A 23,952-nucleotide genomic window follows, 5' to 3' on the forward strand; every position below is an offset into this window, starting at 1 on the left:
GACTATGTTCATTTTTTATCCTTTTTTTAATTGAATTTCCTTCTTAACTCCATTCTCCAATATTAGGTTGATTGAAAATTGAACTTCATAATTTATTTTTTATTTGCTTTCTATGGGTTATCATGATCTCATAACAAGTTAATTATTGTGTTTAGGAGACATTTTAATGCTTAATTAAGTTAGCTCTAATGATGGAGAAATGTAACCTTTAAATTCATATTGTATGTATTTATAGAACTTGGCTTGACAAAGATTATAGAGATGATTTCTTAGAATAAAAAATCTATATGATAATAACATATTTTGAGGTTCATGGTTGTTTATATAATCATGCACCGTTGTTGGTATGTCCATGCAAATGATAAAGTGATTAATGTGATTACCATCTATAGTTTTGGATTAGATTTTTTTGTTCACGTTACGTTGTGTGGTAGGTCAATTTTTTCTAACATAAAAAAAAAAGATATTCAAATGCTGATAACTTGAGTGAATTCAGGTTAACTTGATTACTTGCTATCTAGGATAACCCCATAAAAAGAAAAGGAAAAAAAAATAGAAAGCTCAAGACCTAATAGTCTAATGTTAAAGGATAAAATTGAAAAAAAAAAAGTTAAATCGGGCTAATTTTCAAAACCAGCAACTCTGGTCATGAGACTAAGATGACCATATATAGAAGATCAAAAACAAATCCTGAACAAATCTCTTAACCATCAAAAAATTAAAAAATAAAACAAATAGTAATTAAAACAATGAGAACCAAATCTGATACAAAAACTAATAAAAGAAAATAATGAAGGACTTAATAAAAAACTAGAATAAAAAAGATAAATGATAAAACAAAAGAGCAATTAAAAGAATGAGAACCAAAATTGGATAAAAAAAACCAATGAAATAGAATAATAATGGAAAAAATTGAAAGATAAAACAAATTAAGAAAAGGATAAAAAATGAAAAATAAATTTGGAAAAAAAAGAAATGAAATAAAATATTGAAGGGCGAAATTGAAAGAAAAAAAATCAAGAAAAGGATAAAAACGCAATAATCAAGAGAATGAGTATCATATTCAATATAAAAACAAAACAAAATTAAACGGAAAGGGATGAAACTGAAAAAAATAATCTAAAAAAGAATCTAAAACAAGAAAAGACAAAGAAAAAAGGATTATAATTGAAATTTTTTTCTCCATTTTTTTTTATCAAAAAAATACCATTTTTACTTTTTAGTTGAATAAAAAATCAAATGATTAACTAGAGAAAAATCATTTTAACACCTGTTGATATTTTTTTTTTGCCATTACTGTTTTTATCAAAATAATGTCTTTTTTACTTCCTGTATAATAAAAAAATCTAATTTACTCCGGTAACTCTAATTATTCGACCCAACTTGTGACCTAAGACATGATGGGGTTGACTCCCGGCCAAGTTTTAAAAACATGATAAAAAATAAACATCAAATATGATATGAAAAATCGATGAAATTGCAAAAAAAAAAAACTTAATCAAGAAGAGAACTTAAAATAAAAGTAATTGAAATCATAAGAATGAAAATCAAATTAAAAAAAAAAAAGAGTTAAAATCAAATGATTAGGGATTAAATCAAAAAATAAATAAGAATCAAAAGAATGAGGATTAACATTCAATTAAAAAACATAAAAAATAAAATGTCGATGGATGAAATTGAAAAACAAGTAAATCAAATTCGATACAATTAAATGATTGAGGGCCACTTTGCAAGGCCAGCACACATTTTGAGATGGAGGAGAGAGAAAAGAGGGTGCAGGAGAAAAATTATTATCGAAGCTCCTTCATTCCATGAAAGCTAACACGCACCAACCCACTGTGTAGAGGGTGACATGATGCTTTAGACGCCGCTGCAGAAGGCTACCAATAGCCACCGAGAGGCACCGCATGCGCCACCCACTCATCGGCACATGCTACACTCGCTAACTATTTTTTTAATTATAAAAAGACCAAAACACCCTTAATCTCATAGGATAATTCCAAGAAAATCAAGGTTAAAAAACCTAAAATACCCCTCTAAAATCTAGGAAAGCAATTCCCCTCTAAAATGAAGGAAATTTGAGATGTTAAGGCTTTGAAATTGTGATTTTTCTTTTTAGTTCAATATCTCATCTTTCCTATTAAATTGTCTAATATACCCTTCTTTTATTAATAATTACACAAATGTTTCGAGTGATTAGTGTGTTTTTTGTGTGTTTTAGAATATAATCATCAATTATTCTAGAATATAATTAAAAATAATTAAATATTATGTATGTTATATAAATTGTTGGTAGATATAGTATTTTACTCATAGTTATAATTATATGAAATTAAAGTTATTGTTCATCAATTATAATTTTAATATATTAGTTTCACATAAAAAAAATGTTGTGTGTTTGTGTGAGTATTTGCATTCCTAATGAATTTTCAAGGATGAATCGATCACAATAAAAACAATAATAAAATTATTAATTTTCCAACCAAACAGGATATCAAATTCTCGATGATTAAATACTCAGCAATCATATGTTAGAAAGACATCTAAGAATTTGCGTACTATATTTTTCTTCTTCTTTTTCCAAGCATATCATCACATTTTATTTATAATTGGTTTAAATAAACTCAAGAATACATATTTTTCAATAATCTTGTTTTGTATTTTAACAACAAAGGTCTACAAAAGTGTATTGACAGACTTGGTGATAGCATTAATGTATGGAGAAATTGATGGAACAAAAATAATAGTAAGAAAATTATCACATAAATAAGATTAATTGTGATAAAAAGGAGGAAAAGGTATTAAGTTATAGTAAGATAATAAAAAAAATAACACTCATTTTTACATGTTTAAATGGCAACCCATTAATGCAGGCTAAAATGAATTTTTGTTAATATTATATTTGTTCCACGTGTTTTGAAGGGGGGAGTTTTTTGTCTTGGTTTTTATGTTAGGAAAATTATTTGATGAGTTTAGGATAATTAAAACTTAGAAATTTATATATATACAAACACACATCAATAGTTTTATATTTTTATCAAAATATTTAAAACATCCTAATTTTTTATATCATTTAATCACATATCATCATCAATTCAAATACACAATATTCAATTATCCAATACCTTCTATAAATTCATAATAAACCCATTAAATTCTACGTAATATTCCTTCATCTAATATTCCATAATTCCAAATCTAAACAACCAACATTGATAATGAATTTATGTATTATACCCCTTTTCTCACCCTAAACAGCCATTTATGTATTTATACCCCTCATTTTTCTATTTTTTCTTCATAGTCCCTCAAACTCTCTAAATCCTCATTTTAACCTCACTCTTTTATCTCCTATTCAGCCTTTTTTTTCATCAACAATTCATATTAATCAATTTCACCCCTCTCTAATTAATTCTATTTATTCATTTTTCTCTTTTTGAATTTTAATTTTTTTACTTGATTAACAATTAAGAAAATTAATATATTTCTATATTAAAAATACTTTAAAAAGCACGATCTCAAACACTGCTTAGATAACGAAAGTGTAAGAAAATATCTTCGTATGTGTTCTCACTTCTCAGTCTATCCCATTTAAATTTCATGTGACTGCTTTATCGGATGCTATTTGAAGGATTTGATTGGAAATTTTATTGATATATCAAGAATTTTTAAAATGCTTTTGTAGGCTGTGGACTTTTTAAAAGTTTGCTCAAAGTACTTTTATAAGAATGTTTTGAAAAAACATTTATTTTTTTATTTTAAATTATTTTTTAAAAATTTTTATCGTTTTAATAAATTGACGTTAAAAATAATTTTTTTAAAAAAAATTATTTTAATATAATAAAAAATATTTAAAAAATTATGATCATAATTTTAAATATCACCTAATAAATCCGCGCAGAGTCCCCCGACTACACGTTAAAGAAAGAAATAAAGCATGCAAAGACCCAAAAAAAGAACGAGGAAAGGGTGGGGGAAATCAACTTCTCAAGCACGTCGGTGGTCCGTACTCCGTCGGACCAGATTCTGATTCTCGGTAGAAAAAGAAGGATCATGGTGTCCTCTTTTCCATTTTTATGCACGTTATTCTTGGGCTGCTATTTCTCTTGTGATTGGAGATAAAAGAAGATCGATCTCCTCCGGCCCTTCTTATCACGCTTTTGTCGATGGCTTTCTTAATAAAACTGAAGGGGAAAAAAGACATTTGGAGCTATCCAACCATGCCATTAACGTGCAAGATGTTGGTGGTTTATTGAAAGTTGAAGCTTTAAGGGTTTCTGTTTTGTGATTAAAAAATTCATTTTATAAGCAAGATTTAATAAATTCTTCCGATTTTTTGAGAAAAAGACTAGATGGGAGCAGGACTTGCAGGAGCTTAACACGCCATGAGCCCAAGATACAAACATATGGAATCTACGAGTGGACTCACATGGTTGAGTTTTGGACCAGTGCTGAGCCTGTGCTGCTCTAATATTTATCATGGCCAATTTGTGCAAGCCTGATTGCCCGTGTAGTTCTCTGTTTTTTTGTAAAAGTCCAAAATACGAAGAACCCTCTGTGTTCATTAAACTATCCGACTTGCATTCTTAAGTTACAATTACAATTGATCTCAGCGCAGTACACTACCTATCAAAATTCTCAAGCGCCTCCTTGCATTTATGGATGACTCTCTTTTCTGAAAGCAATATAGAAATTAAACCGGCATAATTGAAATGGAATGCAGAAAAATCCTTCCCGTGTAGGAGTTGAATCTTCATAGACAAAAAGGTTCTACTCTTGCATGCACTTTGGGTCGCTGAGAATCATAGGATAGAACAAGGTTGCATAAGATTGGCACCAACACTTGTTTTGCTGAAAAATATACATGCGGAAACTCAGATTCATCACGCTTGCGATGCTGTCAACTGTGATCAAAAGAAACCCATCCCAGGCATACATCAATCTAACAACCAGGAACAACTGTCATGTTGCAGTCAGACTAGGACTTAGAACATACATCAGATTTCCTCATCAACTCTATACTCTCGGCAATAGTTGACCCAGCAGTCCCAACAAAACCAAGGGAAGCACAGCTACAAACACTTTTCTCTATGTACAGAAGTATGTCGGGTAACCTCTGATGTGAACAATTTGTCTTCATCTTGCTCTCTCCATTAACACTCCTCGGAACAGATCCAAACCTCAGGCCATGCCCAGCAACCGCAAGATTCTTTGCTGTTTTCTTGACCAACTCATCTTCTTCTCTCAAAAAGTATAGCTTAAAATGGTTAACCTCACTAGCCATGTCCCCCAAGAAACTTCCGGTCCAATTACCTTGAGGAAGATCAGTCATTACAAAAATATGTATAGGTTTAGATCCACTCTGCTTTAAAACTTCTAGCTTTTGTTTTAAGCCCTGAAATGTAGCCTTCCAGTGGTTCTTAAACTGTCCATCCAACAACCTGAGCTGCGCGCAAAGAAAAGGAGCCTTTATGGTCTCTAAAGCAAACTTCTTCCCCGCATTTAGGATTTCAGGGACAAAAGGAAGAAATTCACTGTTGTCAATCAAAGATTGTATCCTTTGATCCCTTCGTGCTTCATGGATATCAATATGGAGCTCCGAACCTTTGTATGGAGCAGTGAAAAGACTTCCAAATGCGAGGACAGTGGCTGATCCAGCTTCAGAACCAGGTCCAAGGCTCTTGTATACATCCTGGCGTCTTCTAACATATGAAATTTTCTTTTTCTTCTTTAGCTGTTCATCAGGTTGAAATGAATCAAACACTCTGTCCTCGTCACCATTCTTGTAAGTCCAAACAGTGGTTCTGCAATCTTCATCTACAGCATATAAACACTTGTCTGCATTACCATCAATCCCGGACAGTATAGATCCACACAGGTTGAGGCTATCAAACAAAGAAGATTGAGCATTTAAATCATTTGAACAGGTGAAATCCATATTCACATTGCACCATAGCGATGCAAAAACCCTGAAATCTATCGCTTGAATGGAGGAAGGTACCAGAGACGAAATATCGATGATGTCGGCCATAGAGACATACCTGCAAATTAACAAAGGAATATACATAAGCTAATCTTGAAGACGATTGGAGTATTCAATTGAAGAAATATGATACACCTGTTCTTCAAAACAAAAGGGCAAGGCATATTCAAATAAACTTAAGCAAATTGAGTATTCCTTCATTAACTGATGTGACAGCAAAGAGATATAAAGCTTGTGAGGCATAGTCTCCATACCCTAGCACTCAGAAAACAGCAGGGCAAGACATTAAAGCTTGTTAGGCTGCTGGGAAATAATTTCAAAAATACTGTCGAAGTCTTACATTTCTCAACAATTGAGATTAAAAAATAAGGCTATTTAATCAACCGCGTCCAAAAATGCGTACTGGTCTAAGCCGAACAATTTGGCATTCCTTTGTTCAGAGATAGAAGTAGGTCTTGATTTAAAAAAATTTTTAAAAAAAACAGTAGAACAAAATATTTAGCTGGTTTTCCACGGGGAACTTACTTCAAAATATATGATTGTAAGTCTCAGAGATCTCAATTTCAGATTCTACTGAAATCTATTTACAGTCTTAACAGTATCAGCTGAGATAGACATCCCAATTCTCACACATCCAGTAAAGCATAGGTTCTACTTCTTCTCCTTACTACAGTTTTCTCACCACCTGATAATAGTCCTAAAAATATTGACCGGATCTCATTGCCCAAACTATACTCAGAATAAAAAACTGAATCAACATACTAACACAAGAACCATGAAATGCAAAAGAAACCCAGTAAAGGCTAGAGAGCAGACTCACCTGCCAGTCTTAACAAGGTCAAGAACGTGATCCCAAACTGAAACCCTAATCTCTTTAGGTCCCAAAACCCTAAATTTAGGGCAACTACCAAGAGCAACAGCGTGGTGATCAAGAACAGGAGGCACAATTAAGGTTCTATTCAAAATCCCAGCCATTAAAATCCCATTCTTGAACTCTGATAACTGGTTGCTGAACCCACTGTGTGGTGCATACCATAGGAACTTCTCTCCTAGGGCTAGGGTTTGGAATTTGGTGCATTGCGAGATTAGAGGATTATTTGTAATGGTTTTGGAGAAAAGTGAATTGGGGGTAATTTTAAAGAAGGAGATGAAAAGGAAAATAAAGAGGAAGAGAGAGAGAATTAGTAAGAGAGAAAGCGGAGATTTGAGAGGTTGTGTTTGTTTTTTCTTGATCCATGATGATGATTTTGTTGTGTTTTTGTCAAGATTGAAGGCAGCATTCTTCATTGTTTCTTCTCCTTCTTTCTTTCTTTCTTTCAGCTTTTTCTTCATTTTGCCTTTGTTTTTACGTTGGAACTTGGAAGAGACACCTTCCGATGAACGTCTGGCTGTCGGCCCGGTAGGCCTGTTAGTTGATTTCAAAAAAATATATATATTATTGCTAACAAAAATGTGGGATTTTTGGAGTAGATTTATAATTATTAATAACTTATAATAGTTTACTTTTAGTTAATCTTGTTTTAAAAATTATTTGAGAACTTAGAAAAAACTAATAGAAACGGGTTTTAATTTAAAAAAACAGAAAAAAAATTTAAAATCTTTTTATCGCTCATAACCTGAATTTTTATTCTCTTTTCTAATTTCCTTCTAAGAAATCCGTAAAAACAACAAAACAATCTAAAAAATATATTTTGATATCTTTGCATTATTTCCAACACTTTTTTAAAAGAATTGAAAATTCAAACATTTTTAATTCTTAGACATAAATAAAGAGATCAAAATAAAAAAATATAATGAAGGACCCAAGCACAAGGTAAAAAAATAAAAAGATCAAAATAAAACCAAATTGCTTAGACATAAATAAAGAGATAATATTGCATTACCTATAAATAGTGAAGAAAGAAATCTAGAAAAGCATTAGCCAAAAAAAAAAAAGAAGAAAAACTGACACGGTTACTTAGATTTTCACCAAAGACTTTCTCTCCTAAAAAAATCACCAAAAAAGAAGAAGCCACACACCTGCGACCCATAAGAAACTAAGCCTTCAAACCAAAAATAAAGGAGCCTCTTTTCTTCGATCTCGGCTCTTTCTTTTACTGTCAGCACACACAAACCCATACCCACTAGCATCAACAACACCCCAGGTCCATGATTTCCCTAGATAAACCCTTATTCCACCATCATCAACTATGCTCAAGGGAGGGGAAGCCTTAACTATCAAGAATATAAAAATCAAAGGCCCTCGCCTACTCCTTAATCTCCCCCAAGAACATTGCACTGAATTTCTCAATTTCAGAAGCGATGAGATGAGCAGCTAAGAGCTGCATTGTGCCGTGCATGTAGATGGAGGCCCGTTCTGGACTTAGATGGAGGCCCGTTCTGGACTTCTGTGATCTATGTTGATGCTTCTCATCATGGCATCTTAAACGACGTCGCTTGGAAAACAATGCTCATCGGTTTCTTAAAATTGCAACAGGGTCCCCATGCCATATGCAGAAGCGGCTTGATATGGATCTCAAAACTTCAAAAGAAAATGTCCGTAATGGTCAGAGGTTTTCGGTTTCGGACCCTATCTCTAGCTCACTGAAGATTGGTTGAAACTACTTTATCAGTCACTCCTACAAAGTCAAATAAGCACAGTTCTCCCAGTTAAGGTTTTCTGACTGACATTCTCAATCAGCACTGATAAATGGAGGAAGGTGCAGCAAACAGAATAAAGAATGCACAGAGAGAACGTTAAAGATTCAAATAACTTTAGACAAGATGCTAACAGCCTACATAAGACTAACTTAAACAAGTTAATGCTAGAACTTAAAAGAACAACATTATTACAAGAATCCCACAAAAGAATGTAAACCCAAACCAGCCTGCACGTTATAGTCTGATATAGACTGTAAATTGTGAAGCTCATCAGCACTGAGCTAACCTACGATTTCAATCGCAGCAAAGCTGCCTTTAAACTGCATGGATTGGGCTGCTGCTTCTGTTCATGCTCGAACTGTTAGAGGCTGGATTAGCATGGAAAGCAGATTGTCTTGGTGACCCTTCAAGCAATTTCTGGGAAAGAGAAGAGGGGCCATCCTGGCCAATAGATTCTCCCAAACTCAGTTTTGACATGCCAACCAGCTCGTCAACATTGATTGGACTTTTTGAATGCACTGCTGTTGGCTTAAGAACCTCATGTGTCTCTGTCTTTGTGGGCTCCGCACTGTGTCCAGACCAAAATGGAAAAGAATATGGGAAGAAAGGCGAGAAATAAGATGGGTATACTACTGGATAAGCAGACTGTGAGCTATCTGGCTTAGGAAGTGGGGGCTCCCCATCGTTGGAGTTGGTAGAATCCATAGATTCACATTCTTCATCCAAAGGAGGAGGGACAGGCACTGGATTTTCACTTTGTGCTTCAGACTCTTGTTCGATTGTAGACAAGAAGTCCTGTGATTCCATCGGAGTGTCTCCTGGCTGCAAATGCAGAATGGACAGGGAAAAATATACATCAGACAACTCATAAGGGTGGGAAGATCAAGAGTTGTAAACTTGATGCATCAATAAAATGATCACGAGGTAATAGGAGATGGGTGGAATATCATGATGAAGAAGCACAAAGCGATATTTTAATGTGGCATGGAGATGAAGCTGCACTTGAACGTGTGATTCATTGCTCAGATAGACAATAAAGAAAAAACAGAGCTCACTTCATCAGCAACCATATCAAACAGGCTAGAACGTCTTTTCCTCCTAGACACATTGCTTTGCCTGATGAAATATTTCTGAGCATGACTGGCCACCTGAGTTGGTGTCCTTGATATAACATAATTACGAGCAATTCCACGCCAGTCACCTTTACCAAGCTTCTGCAGACCTAGTAGAAACATCCTATGTTCCTCTTCAGTCCATGGAACACCTGCACCACTTGTTATTAGTCATTCAGGATTAAAGAGCGCATATACCAATACAAGAAACATATAAATCTGACACCACATGTTCCTCATAACTCCTTGTTGAATATCTGCGATTTTTTGGCACTACAAACAAAATTTCTAGTTTGGAAGGCACACTGTTCATCAAAAGTTTTCTTGTATGGAAATTTCCATCCCTACTTTCCTCGACTAGCCCTCGATAAACCAGGACAAACCTAAATTATGGGTGTTCAGAGACTCCCATACTGTCTGTGTCGTATTTTTCTTTATTTCATCATTTTAACTCCATAGGAGACTAGCTAAAAATGAAATAGCAAAAAGAGAAAGATCCCACACCAATAAGGGTTTCGTCTGCATAAAAAGGATGGGACACGGAGAACCAATACAGCAGCAATAAAATGTGCCCAGGAAAACAATTTGCTTATTTAAGCCAAGCCTATCACTTTCTGAAAAACAAAGTAAAAACCAAGCATAAAGTACAATCTTCTTTTCTTGTCCTCATCTCAGATACCAAACAAATAATTACAGACAACATTATCAGGTCTTTATAGCACTCAACTAATAAGAATGTAAACTTCAACCCCTCATTTGTTTCCAGAAAACAAAACACGAATCCTCCCCCCATAATCTCCTAACCAGAATCAGACTTCATTTTTCGGAAACTTCAATAACTGAATTCACTAACAACCCAACATGGACTTTTTTTTTTCTTTCTATAGAAAACAAAAACCTTGCACTTGTTTATCTCAACAAAATAAAATCAAATTAAGGCATAAAGGAACACAATTCTAAACGTTTAAACATGGAAAAAACAATCTCATGAAGGACAACCCAGTTCTAAACTAATGATCACAAATCAAATCAAATCATGATAAGGGAGATTTGAAACATAATTAAATTAGTTACTTCACATAATTCAAACCAACCTTTCTTTCTCTCACGACTCGAAGAGGACCCAGGAACGAAATCCTCAGAAGCATAACCGGCGGCGGCGGCGGCAATACCGTGATCAGGGGTATCACCTGGTGATCCGGGATTGTTCGGACCGGAAGTGAGGGGCCCACCCACATTAGAAGACCCAGTATAGTGACTTAAATTACCCATACTAGCACTTTTCCGGATCGACCCGTCAGTCAATCGGACCCCAAACAACTTGACCCCTCGGTTGGGGCAAGTACGGGAGTTGTGCCCGTTGTGACTGCAATGCGAGCACCGCCTCGTCATCTTTGATTCAGGTTCAGGTTATCAGAAATTGGTTTTAATCCGGATCTAATAGGATCCGAATAGCATGACCCGAACAGAAAGATAGTGTTTTTGGTTTCTCCAGATTGGAGAGAGAGGACCGAGCGAGGGAGGGAGGGAGAGACAATATCTTTATATCCGTAAGTTTAGGTCTGAGGATTATTAGATATAGGAGGTGATAGTTATCACCTGCTTCGCGAGATGTTTTTGAGTTTGTTCTCTTGGCCGTTGATCTGGTCAAAGTCGACTAAAAACTGTTTAGTCGACTTTGACCCCAGTCTTGTGGGTGTCGTGGAATTTGAGTAACTTGGTTCTTGTGTAACTTGTTAGAGTGGATGTGGTCAAGGAAATGGGATGTTGTTTTCCTTTTTCTATTTCTATTTTATTTATAAAAAAAAAAGCCGGAATTTAATTGCGTGTGTCGTCACCAATAATTATTAAGGGAATGAATGATAATGAAAAAATCTTATTTAAATTGGGGGTATGAACATCTCATGCAATTAATTTGTTTGGTTAGGGATTGGGATCCTGGAAAGTACTTGGCACCTTATGCATTGACCATGACTATATGTTTTGTCGTGACTTGGATTTAAATAATGCTTAATCTGTTTATCCTTGGCGTTTTTAACTCGCAATGATTTAGATCCGGGGCACACGCTTTGCTGGGGGCAGTAAAAAAAATTAAAAAAAAAATATTTACATAAAAATAATGCTAATGAAAAAACAAGTTTAAGGCTGGAGTAAACGATACATCAATAATTTAAATAATATCAATACAAAATTTAACATAGTTCAGAGTATAAAAAACTCAATTTTAAAAAAAATCACTTGAAAGGAAAGGAGAAAAAAACACAAAGATTAATTTTAAATATATGAAATATTAAATGATGAAATTAAAATAAATAAATTTGAAAATAAAAAAAATCAACTTGCATTCAACTTTAAAACTAATAATTCCGTGAGTCTAACTTTATAGAAGTAAAAACAAAAAAAAAACTTTTAAAAAAAAGTAAAACAACATGAGTTTGAAAAAATAGAAAAGAAACAAAACAAATATGAGCAAATCTTCTAAACTTTGTTTAATATTTAAAACTTGATATCCATTAAATCATGGACCCGAGTTGAATCAAGAAACTTAATTTTTAACTAATTTAATTTTTAAAAATAAAATTGTAAAGAAATATAAATTTAAAAAACTTACAAAAAATAAATAAAAATAATATAATATAATAATTAAAGATATAAATATTGAATGATAAAATTAAAATATATATATAAAAAAAATTAAAAAACAAATTGTGAGAATGTTAGAAAGTAGGTTACTGTACTGTTTAGATGAACAAGCTTGAACAGTGATAAAGCACATGTTAAACAAACAAATAAATAAATAAATATGTTGTGAAACTTAATAATCAACCTTACCTACCAACTATTCGCATCGATATGTTTATTATTATTATTACAGTTAACACGTTAATTCATATTTAAATATAGTTTTTCATAAAATAAATATAATGTTTGATTCAGAGCTAATGTATTCAAATCTTTATAACAACTTTTATATATTTTCATATATATCATAAATGACGTTTAAATTAACACTCGCAAGGTGATATATATATATATATTCTTAACATTTGAACTACTTTTTCTTGTAAAAAGATGGAATTACTTTTTCCTAACAAATTAAGATTAGATAAATAGCAAATATACTCCATGATCATGTTTTTATTATTATTATTTCTACAATAACCGAAAATCTATTTTGGTAAATACTGGGGATCGAGGAGGCTACGGATCATGTCTCCAATTTTCACGAACAAAGAAATTTAAAACCCATTTAAAGGGTCAAAAAGTCCCAAAAATAGTAAAAAAATTAAAAGGGGCTGGTAGAAATTTAAAAGCTCACAAAGTGACGCGACTCAAACCCAAGTGTGATGGCATTCACGGTGTGATAATTCAGATTCTGAACCCTCTCAAATATATATTTATATATATAAAGGCAAAATAAAAAAAATACTTCAATCCAAAAAAAAGTGAAAATAAACATTTAAAGGATAATAATTAAAAATAAAAAAAATACAATTAGGGATGAATTTAAAAAATAAGTAAGCAATTGAATTTAGATAAATATAGAAAATTAGAAAGCCAATAACTAAATTGAAAATTATGCCAAAATTGAGGGACTATTTTCACGCAATAAGGGATGAGATTAAGAAGAATGCGAGAAAATAATGGAAATTGGCTAAACAATTGAAAAATAAAAAGTAAATGGCTAAATGAAAAGGGTGTCAATAATGAGAAACCATTTTAAATGCAATCAGGGACAAATTGAAAGAAATATTAAGAAAAAAAAATCAAAATTAAAACAATAAAAGACACCGACTAAATTTAAAAAGGCACAAAATGAAGGGATCAATGTGCAAATTTGAGAATTTCAATTAAATGAATCAACATATTTTGGGCAAAATAAAATCGTTCCATGCTATATGTTTTTTTTTTAAAAGACAAACCACCAAAACAAAACAAACTTTGTTTTGGTGGATGGCCAAAACAATACCCTTTTCTTCTCTAGCATGCTTCCTATAATTTTATTGTTTTCTTCATGGCTTTTAGGATGACTTTGTCCACTCTTCTCTCTCTCCTATGCACCTAATAAATGCCAAATAACACTCTCCCGTTGCATGTGTAATATATTCTTAGCCAAACACTATATGATTTGACCTCTCAAACTGTTGAAAAATCAGTGTAAAGAGGCCAACCTAAACATGTTTTTGCTAAAGTGTACAATCATGCATAGTGAAGAACTTAGATTATCCCAAGAAAACTAATGGCCACGATCATTCCACCAAGAAAAAGGTTTCAGGAGCTTCGTCATTGCATATAAGTAAGGGGAATGCAAGAGACAAGGGGATCTAAGATAGAAAAAGAATGTCGAGAGAGAGAGAGAGAGAGGAGGAAAGAAAGAGTATTGAGCCGAGAGAAGGGGGGGTTTGGTTTAGAAAGTAGCAAAAGAGAGAACAATGAGACAGAGAAAAATACGAAGGAAAAACAAAAAAAATGGAAACTCGAATGTAAAGAAAAACACGAAGAGGGAGAGAGAGGATTTTTTAGCTGGATATGGGTGTGTTTAAGCCATCCAATAGTGGGAGGGGTGAAGAAGATCGAAGAAGAGGGGAAGAAAAAAGAACAAAAGGAAAAGGAAAACCGAAGCTAGAGAGAAAAAACCACCTAAAAACCCTAGCACCGTCAGCCAGCCACTGTCTCTACCACCAACAACCACCACAATAGCTCCACCCTTGTCTAGAACAAGCCCCAAGGTAAACCAAACCCCTTTCCTTTCCTTTTTCTTTTTCCCTTGAGTTTGCATGAAAATTACTATTCAAAGTGCATTCTAATGAACATGTTATTATTCATGCATAAACGTTATTCACTCGTGCATTTTCATTTTATTTTTATATGCTTTGTGTTAACATTATCTTCACTTCGTGAAACTGTAATATGTTCTTTTTATATATGCTGTAATATGTTCTTTTTATATATGCATGTGTGTATAAAAACTCATTTAAATAAAAAAAAACAAAAATTGTGTTGATTAGTTTTTCATCAAGTTAGATTCATGTTTTGAGTAAACTTGGTTTTTAACAGTTAGATCAATATATCTCTTAATTTTTAAGGATCGAGATAGACCTAGCGCAGCATTTTAAATCTTAAAATGAGTTTAATAATAAAAAAAACATGTTTTCATCAAATTAACGTTGTGTTAGAGGTCAGCGTAGGCATATCACAATGATTTAAACCAAAAGAGAATTAATTAATAAGTTCACAAGACTCCTTCAAGTGGGACCAACATGGGTTTAGTGTAGTTTTTGTTCAAGTTTTTGATTTTAAAAATTAAAATGATATATATAACAAAGAAAAATCATTGAGATATAAGACTCCTGATTCAGGGCATGATGCTAACTTGACAAATATTCATTGACGATAGATAATTTGTGAATAAGCTTAAAAAACATTTTAAACAGTTAATAGCATGTATAAAATAAATTTAGAAGAAAACATATAAATAAGATAACCTTTTCTTAGAAAGAATAGTGATGTTTATCTTCTCATAAGCATAACAAAATATTTATTTAAATCTTTGAAACTAGTATATATTTAAAAAATTTAATCTCCTTGAAGAACAAAGTGTTGACTCCATTTTCCCATATTTCCTTTTAATTTTTAAGGGTTCTAATTTATCTCAAGTAGTGACACCCCACCTAAATTATCTATTTTGATAATTATTTCTTGAACATATATTTTTTAATATAAAGGAAAAGAAAAATAAAAAGAAAATGGATTGTTCAGAACATATTAATAAAAAAAAACTAGGGTTATATAAAGGAAAAATAGAACTTGAAAAACTAAACATTTAGTTTTCTAGTTTTTCAAAATTGTACTAAGTTTTAAAAACATATTTAAGAAGTTTTTATAATTTTTCAATACAAGTTTTATATTGTTTTCCAAAAAAATAAATAAAACATGAACTATATACTTTTTGTTATATACAAGCACCTGTTAGTAATATAAAAAAATTAAAATTATGTTTTTATATATTTTTATATTCAATTAGTGTTATAAATTAATTTAGTTCTTACTATAAATCTAATATAAAGATTTTTTTTTAGTTAACTATATAAATTTTTCATGATATTTTTAATTCAAATGAAATAAAATTAATATTCTATAATTATATTATTACAAATATAAAATATTAAGATAACTATTATACATTACGATTATGATTTTTTTTTTAGAAAAATAGTTACAACCTTGATGTATTCTTTCTTTTTTTTGGAAAAATTATTTTATGAACATGTTTTTAATTTTTTCATCAGAAAAAAAAACTAGAAATTAAAAAGAAAACTAGAAATTAAAAAAGAAAAATAGTTTTATGTTACTAAACACACCCAAAATAAAGTTCGGGTTAACATTTAACATCTAAATGGAGGTTAAATGTTAACTTATTAGGTTGAGGTGGTAAATTTTTTAGGAGAGGAAAAAATTGAAGTTTATGTTCATTTTAATATTTATTTACAGATTATTATTATAATTATTAATATAAATTATATTTAGATACCATCATTAACATTTAACCCTTTATCCTTCAAAATATAACCTCTGATTATTTACACGAGCCGCACACTAGGTTCCGTTGTAATTTCCGCAACAGCATGGTACACGTGTGCGGATCAGGATCGATGTTAAGAGCATCACGTGATCTGATTACAAAATAGAATAGTCGGTGAGATGTTGTGAGGGTGTGAGCCCACGTGGATGTGTAATTAAAGTGGGTTTGGGTACGGCATATTCTAGCGTATAACAGCACCCTATTTAGGATTCGAATCTCTTATCGTACGATTACTATTAACTATTGCTTATCCATCCCCTCCCTCCCTTATCCACCGCCACCAGCTTCTTTGTAATTTATCACCAGTGGGCCCTCCCCTGCATTCCGGCCAAAATTCTATTTGGTTAAAATTATTTTTTTTTATTTGAAATTATTTTTTTTAAATTGTTTTTATGTGTTAATATTAAAAATAAATTTTAAAAATAAAAAATACTTAAAAAAACAATATGTATCGTAATCTAAAAATAAAATTGTATTAAAAGAAATCACTAGGAATAAATTTGATCCCCGAGACATGGCCGATGATAAAATAGATGCTTTTAAGAATAAAAAAAATATTTGATATTATAATAATAGTTGTTTTTTAAATATTTTTTATTTTTTAAATTTTATTTTTAATATTAATCAAAACAATTCAAAAATATTAATTTTTTTTAAAAAAAAAACAGTGCTTTTGTCGTAAAAATAAAAAACATATACGTGTTGCTCTTGTCTAAAGAAAAAGGAAAAGGAATAATCAGGCGGGATTGAACGGATAAAAAAAAGACTGATGAAAAGAAAACTATGGTGAACTTTAAGGGAAGGGTGTGCATGTGATCAAATCATGATTCGTTTTGTTTTGTACGGTGTGGATTCAACGACAATCTTAAACTTGTCTGTTCGTTGTTTTTTAAAATATATTAAAATAATATTTTTTATTTTTAAGATTTATTTTTAACATTGACATATTAAAATAATCTAAAAACACCTAAAAAATTAATTTAAAATAAAAAATATAATTATTTTCAAAAATATTTTTAAACTCAAATACAAAAATAAACATGCTAGCTATTAGAGATTGCTTGCCTTGCTTGACCATCTTTCTTTGTAATTCATGGGTTCACTGTCATACGTGTTGCTTCTTCTGGTCCCCCTACCCAAACTAAAGTACGTGGTTTACTAGATTTTGACGTGTCTCCTGAAGACACGTGTAATGGAATGGAAGTTGACAATTTCTCCTTATCAACTTCCCCCCTTCTTTGACCTTTTTTCCTCCCCCCATGTTCTTCCATCTTTAACTTCAAATTTCTTCTTCTTTCGCTTTTGGTCTTTATAATTTTCTTCTCTCTCGTCGTGCATCGACACGACTGTTCACATGTATTTTCCTTGCGAATCAGAAGGAAAAAATATAGAATTTCTCAATTTATAGTATGTTTTTTTTGCTGGGTGGTTCCATTATCATAAAGTTGCTTCAAAATTGATTTGGTTTCAAAATATAGAATTTATGTTAAATCACTATTTAGCAGGGTTATTAGTGCTCGAACCTCTTTCTTGAACATGACATCAAGTTCATGTATATTTATCAATTAACTAATTTCTAAACTTTAATATAAATCCTAAAAAAATCTCATTTTCTCATGAATTTATTTTAAACTGAGATCTTTTAGCTCAACTTTATCCCAATTTTGCCAAGGAAGCAACCTCATTTTTCACTTTGAATTCGTCAAAATATTTGGAATTTCTTACTTTTTATGAAGAACTAGACCCAGTAACTGAGGGTCAGTGAGGGTCTATGACTAACCGATATTATACACCATCATTTAGCTATTGCAATTTTTTTTCTGGGTCACATGTATAGGACTAACTAGGGGCATTGTATTTGGTTTACAAAAGAAAAAAAAACCATTACATTATTAAGAGTAATGGCAATATGGCATGGTTATAGAAACAAAATCCATTACAAGGATTAAATTCTTGGAAAATACAAGAACAAAAAACTTCCAAATAAGGATAAATTTGTGAATAAAAATATATATATATAGAGATTAAAATTAAAGGGAAAAAAAATAAATATTACAAAAGCCTTCATCACATCACTATAATAATCCCTACAACCGAGAAATGTAATGAATCATCCCATCCCATTATATTTTTTTACTGAAATAATTAGCTATACTCTTTAATTTGAAAAAAATTAAGACCGAGCTCCTCTATTTTCATATTTCTTATAACCTAGTCCTTTTTTTTATGGCAATTTAATTGTTCTTTAGTAAAGTATCCTTTACTTCTAATCAAACTTTCCAACCTCAAATACCACACAAATAAAAGAAGGAAGGCTCAGGAATTTTAAAAAATTTAATTTTTTAATCTTTCAAATTTCATACTTATTTTTTTAGTTGCTATTTATATTTTTAGATTATTTTAGTTTTATTTTTTCAAATTTCAGTTTTTCTCTCAAATTTTATCCTTAATTTTTTTACTGTTTTTTATTTTTATTTTTGCAAGGTTTTTTATTAATATTTTTAAATAATTTCATTCTTTAAAATTAAATTAAATAACAAATTAAACTTCTTAATTAAAATCAAACCGAAATTTAACAAGTTGCGAGATTTTAAAATTAAACTAGATCTAAAAAGTTCGCCTGAGTTTTCTTAATTTTTTTATGCTAATGTTTTTCTTTAAGTAACCTTTTTTGTTTTTTATAATTTTCTATTGAGTTTGCATTGAGTTTTTTTTATATATAATATGAATAAACTTAACTATAGTTCCTTTTATCTTTATTTTTATTGTTTTTTTGTCAATTTATTTTTTGTTATTTTTTTATATTATTTAAATTACAACTTAGACCAATAACTCAGATTTTTTTAGCCTGACACTTTTTTTTAAAAAAAAAATTTTGCTCATCTGCAGGCGGGAAACATATCTAGTTACTTCTAAGCAAAATAGCGGTAGGGCAATCATTCTGTCAACCAAATTTCAGTTCTATTTTTGGTTTTCGCAGTCACCTTTACATCTAAAGCATATTTTCTTTTCCAAGCAAAGAAACTTTTGGACTAATATTTCAACTGAAACTTCAGAAAATTGGTCATTAGTGGATGTCAGATGAACAGACAAATCCCCGTTAAATGCCTTTCAAGTGGAGGACCAAAACCGTGAGATACAAGTTAATCCCAATTAAGAGCAATATGATCTTACACTTTTGTGAGCAACAAGAGCAGTCTTTGATCATCCAACGCTTTTACTCGCCATATGTAAGCTTAAACCGCTCTTCCAAATAGGCCCCACTGCGAATGGGGGGGAATCTACAAACATAATCAAAAGAAATTTATTTCCATTTTTCGATCCAAAACAATGATAATATAATTATTTTTACATGAGTAAACAGGAGTTTGTTTCCACCATTGTACGCAATTTTGGAAAGCAAATGTCCAAGCACCTTGTAGAATTCTCAAGGCCTTTTCGAAGCTCCCTTCATTTATACATAGTTTAATTTCTATACACTACATCTTTGTAAACAAGTAATCAACCTCCATGTCAAACTAGTATTTCAAAATTCTCAGCAAGTTCCCGAATCTCGTAAAAGCAGTAGAACTTCACGTTAGTGATTAGAAACTAAGGACATACCAGTGCGCTTTTATCGAAGTGGCTAGCAAAAATAGAATGCAGTATTTTCTAGCTTAACCACTAAGGTTAAAAAATACAGAATACTCCGCTAGTAAAATCTATCAAGTGAAAAGGTATGGCTTCTTTCAGGGCCAACTTGATGAGTTAGATATTCTCATAATGTATACTGCTAGTTTGTTGATGAAAATTAAATACCCTATTATGGAGATAATCGTAAACACTAACTATTGATTACTAGGTAAACAACACTGAACTAACAAGAAAACTTTATAAGGAAAACAGATTTAATTTACCTTGCAGGGCATGATGGACTGCAACAACTTTCCAAACATTCCACAACACAATCTGGGTTGGGATCTAAGAAGAATGCCAACTGCCACATTGTATCACAAAAAGAGTCAACAACAAAACAAAAATCCAATCACAGAAGACATGGCATATGCATCAAAAATCAATATGTTAGCATATGGCATAAAAAAAGCACTTAGTTCAATTTCGACAACATTTGGAAGTAATTTCTTCAGTCATTTGCATTTCTTTTTATCACCATTACCATGTTAGTAGAGTTTATATTTCTCTTAATAGCCATTATCATGTTGAACCATTTTATGACTTTCAGGACTGTTCCACCATATAGGATGCATTTTAGTTCTGAGATATTTATAAACTACAATTCGATTTATAAGGCACCCACTATTATTTTTCATTCCCTATATATGATGCAAAGGTTTCAATTTAAAGCTATTTTGAATTACACTGTATCATATACTAGTTGAGCTGGCAACTTTCTCGTTATAAAATCTTCCCCCAAGCAACCATTTAACAGCTAATCCATCCTATAGGATTATATAGTAATTTTTCAACTTGTCATAAAAGTAATTCCAAACTGACCAATGTGCAAAACCTGCAGGTCAGCGTGTAAACAAGAAGTTTGGTATCGCAATATCGAAACTCCTATACACAGGTTCAAAAACATGAATAATTCACATGTCTAAAGAAGAGGCTTTTGACTAGAATTTAGAGTTGAAACTATTAGAAGTATAAGTCCACAAAAGATAACCCAAAAAAATAGAGAAGTGAATAGATGGTTACAGAGTAGCGTTCTTGTCCCACTGGCATCACTCTATGCAGTGTTGACCTACATGTAATGGATTTAGGATTAAAACAAAAATCACCAAAGGGAGGGACAGAAAAACTTTTAAAAAATATGATAAAACTCTCCAAAGAAGGAAAGATGTAAAGATTGAATGCCTCAAATTAGAGGAATGGTAAATTACCGGAACAAACAATTAGTCCACCTCTCCATCATGTCCCCAATGTTAACTATGAAAGCCCTGCAGATTCATATTTATGTAGTCATGTAAATTTGAACGTGCAAGTAAAATGCTGATAAAGATGTTTGCTTAAGATTATAGGATTTATGGTTTTCCAACAACAATCCACAACACAAATTCATTTCAACAACAATGGTGGGGCAAAAATTGCACAGACTGGTGTACTTAGCTGGACAGCTCACATTTCATTAATCATATGATCATATCAAAGTCATCATGTCTCAATTGATTTCAAAGAAGAAAAAAACACGAGTTTCCATAGGATTAAATCATTATTAAGGTTAATTGTTCTGTTTGAACATACTAAAAACACTGCATCTTCTTACACCAGTTATTCTTTCAATAAAGTACAACTACTTCAAACTCACCCATTTATGTGTGGCACATCTTCCCACAGCCGTGGTTGATTAAATTTCTCCCGACAAACCTATTAAAATTATAAATCAAGATAAGATGGCCAAATATTTTGCACTTGAAACTTTGAAGGGTGAGGATAGCATTCAAGCATCATGAAACACTAATAAAGTCCCTGAGATTTTAAAAAACAGCAAGCGGAGAAATATGCACATGCCTGAAGTCCTGGAACACCATCGCTAACAAGAAGAGTAATCATTCCATAATCTGAATGTTCAGAAGCGCCATATATTTGCTCATTAAAACACCCCAGTTCACCTGAGATAACAATTAGGTGGCCAGATTTTTATAAGAAATCAAAGGGACCAGCCAACTATCAATGCATGACCACGTTTTCCACACCTCTATCTTCAGTTTTGCATCAAGCTGACAAATGCTGACATGTATATTACCCAAAAAAAGGGGGAAACTAAGCCAGCATACCTGGGTAATGTAAGAGACGAAGGAAGCCACTCGGTGTGTCCAAGGCTCCTACTTTCTCAAAGTAATCTTCATCCAGATTTAAAGCCATAGCAATCAAATAGATTAATTTTTTCCCAGCAGACCTGAAACAATAGGAGTAACACCATAGAGGACTTTGTATTTTGTTGCTATTTTCTACTAAAGTAAAATTTCCAAACAACCACTTAATGAGCATGCTTGAAGATTAAACTCCAGATAATCAACAATAAGATAGCTATGCTCAAACATACAACTGCCAATTTAAGCTGATTTTCCTGGAGATATATAATCAAGACATAAATACCAAATTAGAGTTTCCTAACTAGAGAATAATTTTCCATGAAAGGGACAAGACTCTGTCGAATTTAAAAACCTCTACTTCCACACTTTCCACAGATAAAATCTCAAAATACTCAAAAATAATTACTAGGAAATCAAATTGAAAGACAGCCTATAACCAACCAAGATCATAAATATTCAGCTTTGCAAACCCATTTAAAAACATATAATCAACGTAAAAAACTACAAGGATCATGACTTGCATAAGTTTTTTTTATGGTAAGACTCTTTAAAAACATACAATCAATATAAAAAACTACAAGGATCATGACTTACATGAGTTTTTTATGGTAAGACTCCATTGTCAATCTCCAAGATGGGAATATTTCTGAAATTCCCCAGCCAAAAGAACAAATTAAGTAATGATCAAAGTAGCAACATACATCTTATACACAAACGAGGAATATTCAGGAAAGGTATGCCATGGTTTTCAAGGTAAGATTCAAACCATAAGATAAAATGTAATGGAAAAAAATTCTAACAACAGTGAAAGAAAAAGATATGTCTGAAAGAAAATACCTTGTGAAGGCCATTGATTAAGATTAGTTTGAGCCATATCCCCCTCCACAGGACCAACATAGAAGCTTTCCTTTGAGTCACCTATATCCAGATTTATGAATAAGACAATCAAGTTCTAATTTTTATTACATTGCCTACACAACAAGTAGCAAAAATCCGTGTTCAAATAATTGAAAAGGGTCAAATAACATTTTGTACTTAAATGAAAAGCAAGAAAGAAGAGGAAAAAAAACCTTCGGATCTTGAAAGGGGGTCAAGATTCTCCGCATACAATGGAGAGTAACCTCTGTGGTGTTTGCGAGACAGCTTCATCTTCTCGTTCAAGGGGAGGGAGAAAAATTTCTTACTCTCTTCCAAAACTTTGCTAAGAAGTTGTCCTTCCACTCCATGGTTCACTAGGTAAAAGAAGCCATAGTCCACGCAAGCCTGTGAGAGAGAGAGAATGAAATAACATGGCATGAAAGAAAACAAGAGTTGTTAGAGAGAAGAGAGTGAAATGAAGACCTGACGGATTGACTTGGCTGTAGATATGCGATCGGGCGAGGAGAGGTCTATGATTGGGAGTTTCACAGTTTCTGCCATTTCTCACGTCTGCCTGACCAAAGCCCCCTTTTGTGTCATTTCATTTTATTTGGATGGCCAAAGTAGTTGTACGGTAAAAAGGAAGTCAGTGGTGATGGCCTGTTGTATTGAGTTCTGTTCGGTCAGAGTGAAAGTCCAAGCCCTTTTTAGCAATTTCTTTGAAAACTGATTCGGTGTTATAATAGCTTTTTTATATATATATATAAATATATATAAATAATATTTTTTTTAATATAATTTTAATATCAGAACATTAAAATATTTAAAAATATAAAAAATTATTTAAAAAAAAAGCCACATTTCCAAATACTTACTAAAGTAAAAATAGGAAAAGAAAAAAAGTGAGAAAAAATGAATTATGATGATATAAACTTTGTTTTTTATACATTCACTATCATTAAA

At 31.8% G+C, this 23,952-nt stretch overlaps 3 protein-coding genes across 3 annotated transcripts; all 3 read right to left on the reverse strand.

Moving 5' to 3' along the window:
- Nucleotides 1-4,542: 4,542 nt before the first annotated feature.
- Nucleotides 4,543-8,574, reverse strand: LOC133701434 (O-fucosyltransferase 30). Its single transcript, XM_062125348.1, has 3 exons — nt 8,003-8,574; nt 6,804-7,388; nt 4,543-6,041 (listed from the first exon to the last, which is right to left on the reverse strand). Exons 1-3 carry the CDS (start codon nt 8,011-8,013, stop codon nt 4,979-4,981), a joined length of 1,659 nt encoding a protein of 552 aa, XP_061981332.1. The 5' UTR covers nt 8,014-8,574; the 3' UTR covers nt 4,543-4,978.
- A 130-nt stretch (nt 8,575-8,704) lies between these two features.
- On the reverse strand, nt 8,705-11,284 carry LOC133701435 (transcription factor KUA1-like). Its single transcript, XM_062125349.1, has 3 exons — nt 10,830-11,284; nt 9,679-9,887; nt 8,705-9,445 (listed from the first exon to the last, which is right to left on the reverse strand). Exons 1-3 carry the CDS (start codon nt 11,125-11,127, stop codon nt 8,939-8,941), a joined length of 1,014 nt encoding a protein of 337 aa, XP_061981333.1. The 5' UTR covers nt 11,128-11,284; the 3' UTR covers nt 8,705-8,938.
- An 8,072-nt stretch (nt 11,285-19,356) lies between these two features.
- LOC133700919 (2-oxoglutarate-Fe(II) type oxidoreductase hxnY-like) lies at nt 19,357-23,641 on the reverse strand. Its single transcript, XM_062124650.1, has 11 exons — nt 23,473-23,641; nt 23,202-23,394; nt 22,969-23,049; nt 22,726-22,777; nt 22,093-22,214; nt 21,827-21,927; nt 21,624-21,682; nt 21,199-21,255; nt 21,014-21,059; nt 20,215-20,294; nt 19,357-19,599 (listed from the first exon to the last, which is right to left on the reverse strand). The coding sequence occupies exons 1-11, from the start codon at nt 23,548-23,550 to the stop codon at nt 19,536-19,538; spliced, it is 933 nt and encodes a 310-aa protein (XP_061980634.1). The 5' UTR covers nt 23,551-23,641; the 3' UTR covers nt 19,357-19,535.
- Between the last annotated feature and the right edge of the window lie 311 nt (nt 23,642-23,952).

The sequence above is a fragment of the Populus nigra genome, chromosome 8, assembly GCF_951802175.1.
Source record: "Populus nigra chromosome 8, ddPopNigr1.1, whole genome shotgun sequence".
NCBI classification, from domain to species: domain Eukaryota; kingdom Viridiplantae; phylum Streptophyta; class Magnoliopsida; order Malpighiales; family Salicaceae; genus Populus; species Populus nigra.